Genomic DNA, 9793 nt, shown 5'->3' with positions numbered 1-9793 from the left:
CGAGAATGCTAATTCTCTATTCAAACATAAGGTCAAAGCCCTTAGCTGATTTTTTTTCAGAAGAATTAAGTGTCTTATCTAAAATCTTCTGGAGAGAAATACCATGGTAGAAGCACTCATCAGTGCCTCTTGACTGGCGCTGCTGCTGCCTCGCTTCCTGAGGAGCCGGTGGTACATCTGACGTGGGAGCTACTGTGCTGGGGAGCCAAGTTACTAAGGATGATTAACTTTGGGAAATTAATTTTTTAAATGTACTCTCTTATATTGTGGCCTTTTGCAAAATGGTGCTTAAGGCACTGAAACAAAGGCCGAGACACTTACTGAAGCTCCCATGACAAAAATGAATATACTGTAAAATATCAGGTAGCTTTTCCACTACGTGTCTCATCAGGAGGGGGGGGCAACCCGGCATTCAAACATTTCTGCTCTGCTGCATCTCTGTAAAGCTGTGCCTGGAAGGAAAGGCTCTGGCACTGTACCCCATGCTTGAGGACAGCGGCATGTATGTGTCCAGCTTGGGGAGGAAAGTTTTGCTGAGTTGGAAAACATGATGGAGCGTTCAAGTTTTTTTAAGTTGAAATCGAAACTGTGTTGGAGAAGGAGGTGGGAGCTCAGATCTCAGTGCGCAAGGTGTAACGCCCTGTCTTTGTTGTCTTAGCTGACTATTGGATACTTTTTATTAAGGTCCATCTTATGGGTTGGGAGCTCAGTCTGAGAGCTGCAGCCTCCTCCCGCTCCCCACCTGGCATGGCTGGGGACAGACAGGGACCGAGAGAAGGGGACCAAGAGAAGGGGCCAGCGGTGCGCCAGCCCCCTGCCGTGCTGCAACCCCTTCCCGAGGGAGGGGAGACGGTGCCAAGCGTGTGCTGATGCCTGGGAGAGCAGCCCGCTGCAGACAGTGCGGTCTGAAACCAGGTGCCGAGCATCTCCTGCCTCTTGGCGCAGCTGCTGCGGGCGGTAGGAGCATAGCGCGGCCGCCTTGCAGTTAAATTAGTATGTGACCCCCCCCCCCCGGCTGAGACTAGAAAACACACAAGGAGCAGAACAGGATGCTACTTGTTCAGTTTTCCAGGGATGCCTGGAGGAGGGTGGGTGGATGGAATAGCACCTTCCTGAATCGGGCTTGTTGCTTACTGATGGCTAAAGCACGAGGCTGCATCTGCAGCTGTTTCAAAAGCCTGATGCCGATATCCCAGAACTAAACTTCCAATGCCTGTGTCAAGCTTCTTGTTTAATCTAGCTCTGAGTTTCCTCTAACTTGACACGGATGCCTCGCTAGCTTATTTTCTGGCTCACTGAGAGCCATACGGGAACCCTCACCTGGCACCAGCAAAGCAGCTCAGTGCCCAAGGCAGCAGGGGCTCTGGGGGGCTGTCCTGTCCCATCGCCCTGCCTGTCTGCGACTAACACACACGTAACCAGGAAGGATACATGCACCTGTCTTGCTAAAAGTAATTTAGAGATGATTCATAGGGACTTAACAATCCTTAGTTTTTGGCAAACATTAAATCCTCTTTATACAGAAAATAGTGGCAAATGAGATCCATTACTCCCCTGGCCCAAACTCCAAGGCTCTTTGTTTTTAAAAGCTTGAGGTGTGAGAATTTGTAGCAGGTTATTCCAAAGTTACACACACACACACATACACCCACCCACACACCCATAATAAATGGAAAACGGTCAAGGTTAATAAAGAAAATAGTGAATTGGGAGTTCCGTGGAGGAACAACCAAGTGCTTTTAGCAATTCACTTAAATGAGAGAGGAAAACTAGTTCCTTTAACATTTTAAAGCTTTCATAGCCTAATGAACCATGCACCTCCTGCAGCTTCTATGGAGCCAGAATTCCTGCAACAAACTGTCTCATTAGCCTGGAGTGGGAGCAGCCTGGCCGGCTCCCTGTGGCTCCGGGGATGCTTCGCCTCTCCCTCCCTGGTGCAGTATCTCTACCTGAAGTGACACATCAAAAAGTGCTGATGGCTAAATGGCTGCACCTCCCAGCCTAGATTAACTGCCCCATAGAAGAGGAAAGTCTATTTTCACAGAAGAAAAAAAATAAGGGGGGGAAGAAATGGCCCTGCCATCTCACTGTGAGACACCTACCAGAAAACAAGGCTGCTGCTGCTCAGTCACATCTTTAAGGTTTATTCTCGCTTGTGGTTCACATTTAAGTCGCTGTCGTTGAGGTTAATGGGAGTTATGTGCTTATGACTATAATGGTTTTGATAAGTGGAAAAGCTGATGCTATTGCACATAAATCGCATTGTGTAATGTGTGAATTGTGTTTTGGTTTTGGCTGAAAAATAATAAAGGGAAGGATGGATGTGCATTAGGAGAGAACAGATTTCACCCTCTAGATACCAAATATAATATATATCATCATTACAGGCATTTTTTATCTGGTAGCATAAAAAAAAAAAGGTAGTGGAGGAATAATAAGGACTTTCATATTTGGCAGATAAGAGGGGAAATTCCTGTGGCTGTAGTGGCCGGAGCAGGACTGGACCATCTCCTCCTCCCTCATCTTTAAATTCTGGCTTGCTGCACAAATGTAATTTATTCTGCTAATGGAGGTTAAGGTCTACCTGCTGTCCAGCTGCCACGGGGGCTGAGGCAATGAGAGGGACTGCAAGTATAATGACTTCCAGCAGTGCTATTTTTCATTGCTGTTTGTGGCTGGGGTCAAAGTTCACTGTGTGGGAGAACCAAGCCCTCTGCTCTGCCTGGGTCCGTGCAGTGGGAGCAAAGGAGAAGGTCCCTCCTGCATTTCCCCAGCCACCAGGATGGCCATTGGCATAAATTAAAGCAAACCTTCAGGGGTTATCCTGGCAGCCAGGAGTGATGGAGATCAGCATGCAGGCGATGCAGAGCGGCTGATGACCATTATGTGTCATTCAGCAGCAGCCCCCCCAGCATGGGAGCCCTCCCGAGCAGAGAGCTGATGGCCTCGCCACAGCTCTGTTCCAGATGGGAGCGAAGCAGCCAGAGCAGGGTGGGAATCGCCTCCTCAGCTTGTCTCGTAATGCAGATTTACATCCTACTGAGCAACAGGAAAGCTTAATATGCCCTAAAATATGAATGACTGAAAACTAAGTTTATGAGAGGCGGCAAATATGCTGATGTCTACATTTTTTTAACACAGAATTTTCTAATATAAAGGAATCCTTTGAGCTCTTCCTGAATTGGGCAGAAAGTGATAGGAGCATTAAGAGTGTGCCCAGAGCTGAAGGTGCCCTGGCAAAAAATCTCCCCTGCCCTTGCTGATAGAAGATTTTTGGAGCAGGATTTGAGAATCCCTTCCAAATTATCCAGAGAGCCTTGCGCCATTGCCTTGTTCTGGCTGTTTTCTGTTCTGTTATGGACATTTTCCGATCGCAGAATAAATTCCCTCCCTTGCCCTCATTGCTCAGCGGAGAAACACAAGACAGGCTGGTGAAGCAGAGCCAGCCCAAGCCATGCGTGTCTGCAGCATCCCTGCACCTGCAATGGTGGTGCTGACGGTCGGACTCAAATTCCTCCCTTCCATGCCAATACTTCTTCATCTACTCTCAGTATTAAGGCTGAACAGAGAATTTTTAATTCCAGTTTTCTAAGATTATTTTTGTTTTTGTTGTTGTTCATGTTTGCTTGGTTTAATGACTTTAGTGTTGCGTGGCTGGAGGGGTATGGGTCTGTGGCCCCTCTCCACGCAGTGCTGCGGGAGGAGGGAGCCCCCGAGCACCCCGCTCTGCCTGGCTCAGGACCCCCTGCAGGAGCTGGGCACACGAGGGGATGTGGAATGGGACGTGGGGAGCCTTCAGCAGCGCCCTGGGGCTGCCATGGCAAACCCTGCGTGCGAGGCAATGTGTTGCAAGTGCTAAAGTGGCAGGCTAGAATTTATCCTTTTCCTAAACTTCCTTGCATATGTCAATTTATGCAAGAATTTTTAAATTATTTAAGATTCTTTTAAAAGAGATGCTCCCCCCCCTCCCCCCCACTCCCCCGTCTTTCTTTTTTTCTGCAAAGAAACAGAACCTTCCGTGGCAGGCTATGAAATATGAATTATTTACCTCCAGACTGGGCAGAAGTCTGCTCCAATCTTAGAAGTAAATGCATATTTAATCTTTAAGGCATATTGTTTATCCATGTAAATACATATTTTGGTATACACATTCTTTATAACACAGTTATGTGGACTAAGTGGAGATTTTGGTAGGCATAACATTTACCATTGTTTGTCTATAATGCTAGCTCTGAAAATGTGCAAAAAAGCAGCTTTTACTGGTGATGGTTTCTAACGCTCCTGTATCTTAAAAACAGCATAGCTTCTAAAAAAAATATATATATTGAAAAGTTTAAAAAAAGCTGTCTAGCTATGAAGGACACATCTCCTGCCAAATTATAAACCTTTGAGAAACTGCATTTGTTCGAGAAGTTGTGAGACATCCTTTAATTCAGTATTATAATATCATGATCAGCAACTGTATAATTAGAGCATCATTGCTTCTATGTATGTCACCAATGCAATGGTAATTGCAGACCTGAGTTATTGCACAAGTGGGAACTTACGGTCTTACAGACTTCGGGGTTTCCAATGTGGACAGCAATCTTGATATAAATATTCAAGTTATACTGCTCGGAGCTAAGCCATTTATTTTTCATGTTTGAAAGGTGGGAATAAATATAATATTTGCCCGACAGATATGAACGGTATGGATTAATTCTCTGAAGAAGCATAGAACATACCTTCAAGCAGTTGCCTAAAGCAAATACACCCCACAAATTACAGGGTGGGTAGATTTCGTAAAATGTGGTTGCATTCAATTTGCAGCAGTCTGCACCCCCGGTTTGGGAAGAACGCCCCGATAAGTCCCAATCTGTACAATTACCAGTTCACTGCATGGAACAGATTCACCAAGAACCAAGTTTCTTTATTTGATCAACACTGCCTACAGCTCCAATCCTGCAAAAATTAAGGGTGTTTGGCTCTATGTACTCTGCCTGTTGAATTAATTGGTGCATAAAGTTAAGCACGGCTGCATCTCTGTGGGGCTGGAGGGCTGAGGGGCAGTCGGGTAAGCAGCCCGCAGGAGGCTGACCCTACGGACACCGAGGGCACGCGGCACGCCGCGCACACGTGCATGTACACACACATGTTCGCTGCTGAACGCGCAGGCCTGACTGATGTTCAGTACCTCTCCCGGCTAAGGGAACACCACTGGCACCTAGAAAGGTTTCTGGGTTTTGTTTTGTTTCTTTTTGGAATTGACGGTGATTATGTCCCCCCAAATTTAAGTGATGATTCAGAGACGGGACTGAATAGCTTGTCCGTGTTACCCAGTGGCTCTGCCCAGTATGAATGCAAAGTCAATGCCTAATTTCCCTCCCCCTCCACCCCCCACCCCGTATTTAATAAAGCTGCTGTTCATTCTATCCTGTTGCTGGAAATATCAGGTTCCAGATACCAGGAATCACAGGAATGAAATATAGCATTGAAATATAGAATTTGATCCAGCCGCAGTACAGAAAATTCTCTCAATTTTACGTGAGATGAGGCATACGAGTTGGGCTATGCATTTTTGTTTTCCTCCCTTTGGAAAACTGTACCAACATGATACTTTCTGCAGCACCACTGTTTCTAGCGAATGAATTCTAAAATATAGCACTTTAAAGCTGCAATACAAGAGAGATCAGAATATCAGGACTGTGTATAGTATAATTCGAATTGAGTTTTATACTCCTTCCTTAAACAATGAATTTTGTCATGTTATTCAAGGTTTTAAAAAAGGCTGCATTTCCGAAAATAGTAACTGCTTAGCGCACGGCTGTAAATAATAAGATAGAAATCGTACGGTCTGTCACTGAACATATGCAGAGTGACCCAGGACATTTTATTGTCATATTTTTGAGTCAGCCTAGTTCTGTTTATGCCCTTTATCGGTAGCTACAACAGATTTGCTGCATATTCTGTCTACGTGTTAGCATGGGATAGTGTATGCTGAGACTAGCAACACTGGGACCCTGCCTTTTCCAAAGCGGGGCTAACGGAGCCAACGCGGAGCCGCTGAGCCTGGCGGTGCTCAGCTGGCACTGCTGGCCACAAAGCCCTATTGGCAGAAGAAAAAAAATGATAAATTGTTCTATAACGTGTCACCTACTGGAGTTCATCTACAAAACACGGGAATGAGAATGTTGATAATGGTTTTATTATTCTTGTCATCGGTAGTAGTTTTGTAAACCAGTCAAGATCTACTGGGGTCACTGGGGGATCTTGTGTTCAAGGGCTGTTGGCCGTAGTCATGCCCCAGCAATTTACACAGATGGCTTTTTTAAATTCAGCTGTAAACAGTGAGCAACGTTTTGTGTTAATGCTGTCCGGGGCTGTTCAAAACGAAAAGTTAGCAGCATTACATGCTGTTTGGAAACTTGATCCTTCACTGAGTGAGATGAGCGTTATCTGGCCAGACTGCAGTGCTAGGAAATGGTGTATGAAGAGTTAACTGCTGCAGTAAGGTATGTGTGCAGTGTTAGTGCATTGGGAATGGAGTCCTGTCTGTGAAGATGATTCTATCGTGGACGGCAACATGCACTTCAGTACAGTTATTGGAGCAACCTCGTTTTAATATATAGATATGTATATATATAAAATTCTGCTTGATACTTCATGTATTTTCAGATATCTAATATTTAAAAGCATCCTTTATCATTGCGAAATTAGCCAAACCAGTACAAAATTAAGTGCAAGAAAAATACCAATTCACATAGTTTTTGCCAGTAATACAAAAGGGACTGTTCAGCTTCTCACATTTACAGCCATTTAGGAATTCTGATTTAGAATGACTAAGGGAAACGTTCCTACATTCAAAAGATGCCTCAAAATAATTTGCGTTCTGTTTTATAATGGGGAAAACTAACTTTTACGGAGATTGCCTACTGGTTAGTGGTGGCATATGGAAAACAAAAGGAGTTGGTGCTGTCCTTGACTGACTGCCTAAAAAACTACTTCTGAAGCAGCTGGATGTGACCCCCTGAGCTGGAGAGGAGGCCTTCCTTTTAGCCAATAGCACCTTTGTCCTTGACTAGAGATTTCTTGTGCTCAAAAGGATGCTTTAGCATTTCCCAAAACACATTCCAGATTTGTTGGAGAGGAAGAGGAAAGTAGTGTTTTATGAAGGCACACCCATGCTGAATTTGCAGGAAAAAGGAAAGAAAGCAGTACTGCACAATGCAGTTATAATACAAGGCTCATTCTTGAAACCTGAATATCATGCTAGAAGAAAATCTAGATATGTGTAATATTTTGAAGAAATATTTTGAAGGCAATATTATTTGATTTTTTTTTATCAAAAAAGAAAAAACGTTCTGTGTCAATGTGGATAGAATGCTATTTAAGAAGGGAACTGAATATTTGTATTGCAGCCTTAAAGAAGCACATTTTTACTGCAATATTTTTTTTATTTTTTTTTGTAAACTACGGTCTGCAACTCAGCAGACCATGACTGAATGCTTTTGAAAACTTGTAGATTACAAACATGAAATCACAATTAATATCCTCTAAAAGTAATTTCAGAGTTTTCACGTCTTAAAAAAAGGACAATGTGTACTGCTTCACAAGGTAATGCAGCTAATCAAAAAAAGGAGTAGAATTAAAGTATTTACATAATGAGCAATTCTACAGAAGGCGATCATCCCCATGTAAGCACTGTTGATTATATCCCACGCTGCTTTTAACAAACTCTACCAGATTGGATCCAGTCATCAGCACTTTCAGAGAATCCTTAAAAGCCTTTTATGGGTCTTTACATTTAGTGCAGAATGATGTTCTTCAGGTAGAATATGCTGGTGAGGGAGGACAGTGTCAACACAAGGTACCAGCAGGAGAAGAGGACTTCGGCATCACCGGTGATCCCATACTGGGCTGTACTGGGAGCTGCAAAGAGAAGAAAAAGGGGTTAAGTGAAGATTTCCGCTCTTGGACCCCCAAATTCTGTTTTCATTAATTCTACAATAACTATTTGGGCAGCAAAAGCATTCTTCTGAAAACTGGAGAAAAAGCTGCAAAAGCAGCCAAGCCTCCCGCTGCACCGCTCACTGAATATTACCTTTTGTTTTAAAAGACAAATCATTATTAAGGCAAGGATTTAAAAACGTGAGTGCTCAAAATCAGATGAGCGCTTCACGTTTAAACACCTGAATAATTAATCCGTTCTTAAGTTACGGAGCATTAGGATCTCCACTGAAATCAATGAGAGGTGAATATATTTAGCCCTGTTGGAAAACAACTAATTTTCTGCTGAACTTTAGAAGCCAAAGTTTGACAATTTTGCTTAGCCAAAGACATTCATATTTATTTTCAGTTTCTATGAAGAAATCGTATTTACTTGCTTTAATACGAAGTCTTTGTCAAATTCCTAAGTAAATATTAGAGTGAGTGCATGCAAAGAGAGTTAAAATAGAAGAGAACAGTGTTGAGAAACAAGTGAGGTGTCGGTCCTGGGCGACCATGAGCAGGCTGCCTGCAGCACCCACTGCTCTGCTATCCTACAGCCCCGGGCGGGGGGTGGGTGGGAAAGGACCTGTGGCCTCAGCTGTCAGCACGATGCTCTTGGGATGTTCAGCTGCTAAATGAGCACTGCGGGCTATTTTTGGCCAGCAGATTTCTGTACACGTTTTCTCTCAATTCAAGTGTTTTTCTTATATATGAAACCCCAATCTTTTACCTATAAAATTTATATTATATGCTGGTTACATAGCATCCTGTGCTCTTTGGTTGAACACTGCTATCAAAGGTTTTGCTTCTCAGACTTTATGAGTATACTATAGGTTATTCTAAAACAAAACCTGTGCAAGTCTTGCATAGAGTGCCATTTCTGCGAGAAGGCATTGCTCATGTCAATGGCACTTCAATCTAAATAAAGTTGTAGAAATTGCTTTTTTGATTAGACTGACCCAATGCCTGTCAAAACATGGATGGAGATCAGCTGGTGGATGCAGAGCAAGACTGAGCCAGCTTGGTGCCCACATTCTGGTGCTCAAGGCCTGCTCCTGGCAGAGCACAGCGGTGTTGGAAAGGCAGGAGGGGAACAGGCATTTCTGAGCTCATTCCTGGTGACTCACCTTGGGTGAGCTGGGGATGCTCAACCCAAAGGCTGCACTGTGAAAGTGAGAAACCACTAACGTGGCTACTTTGAAAAAGAAGTGAGCCACGTGTGTATGAAGAGGAGAGGTTGCCTGGGAGCATTGGGGTGGTGTGGGGTTGGATACCATGTGGAGGGAGCACGATTTCTCCTTTCACTCCATGGTGTTGCTGTCCTGAGGTGCCCTCAAGGCATGGGGCTATCTGGACTGAGGACACCAAAAAGACAGTCCGAAGATGAGACTTCAGCTGACAGCTTTGCTCTGCAGGCACATGGGAGATGGCTACACAGAACAGGTACCAACGGAGCAGAAGACAGTTTTCCTGGGGCCAAGACAAAAGCTTGCCCCACCGCCTCACCCAGGAGCTGCCCAGGACAGCACGGCTGCCCCTCAGCAGTGCCAGGTTCACCTCTGGCAGGGACACACCAGGCTATGGCACGCCCCGTGCTTCAGAGGAAGCAAACTACCCCAAATCCTCAGTGTTCCCTTTTGGGCAGAGAAGAGGAGGAGAAGTAAAGCACCCCTGTCGGCAGGTGTGAGCCACGCTGCAGGGTTCGCGGTGTGGGCAGGATGGAGCCCAGAAGGGAGAGCAGGATCCTGCTCGGTGGGATCGTCATCTGGCTCACAGGGAAAGCCCTGCTCACGGTGAAGGAGGATTATAAAGCAAGGGAGGGGAT

At 44.8% G+C, this 9793-nt stretch overlaps 1 protein-coding gene across 2 annotated transcripts in view; it reads right to left on the bottom strand.

The window, feature by feature from the left end:
• Nucleotides 1-6088: 6088 nt before the first annotated feature.
• NEGR1 (neuronal growth regulator 1) overlaps nucleotides 6089-9793 on the bottom strand; it is a 293921-nt gene continuing 290216 nt past the window's right edge. For both annotated transcript variants that reach the window (XM_037404657.1, XM_037404659.1), the window contains one exon: nucleotides 6089-7908. In XM_037404657.1, coding sequence (XP_037260554.1) covers nucleotides 7784-7908 — 125 coding nt within the window. In that variant the 3' untranslated portion in view covers nucleotides 6089-7783. The remainder of the gene's footprint in view (nucleotides 7909-9793) is intronic.

Source organism: Falco rusticolus, chromosome 11, assembly GCF_015220075.1.
Source record: "Falco rusticolus isolate bFalRus1 chromosome 11, bFalRus1.pri, whole genome shotgun sequence".
In the NCBI taxonomy this organism is placed as follows: domain Eukaryota; kingdom Metazoa; phylum Chordata; class Aves; order Falconiformes; family Falconidae; genus Falco; species Falco rusticolus.
The sequence above is the reverse complement of the archived record's forward strand: the minus strand, read 5'-3'. Positions and strand labels throughout refer to the sequence as shown.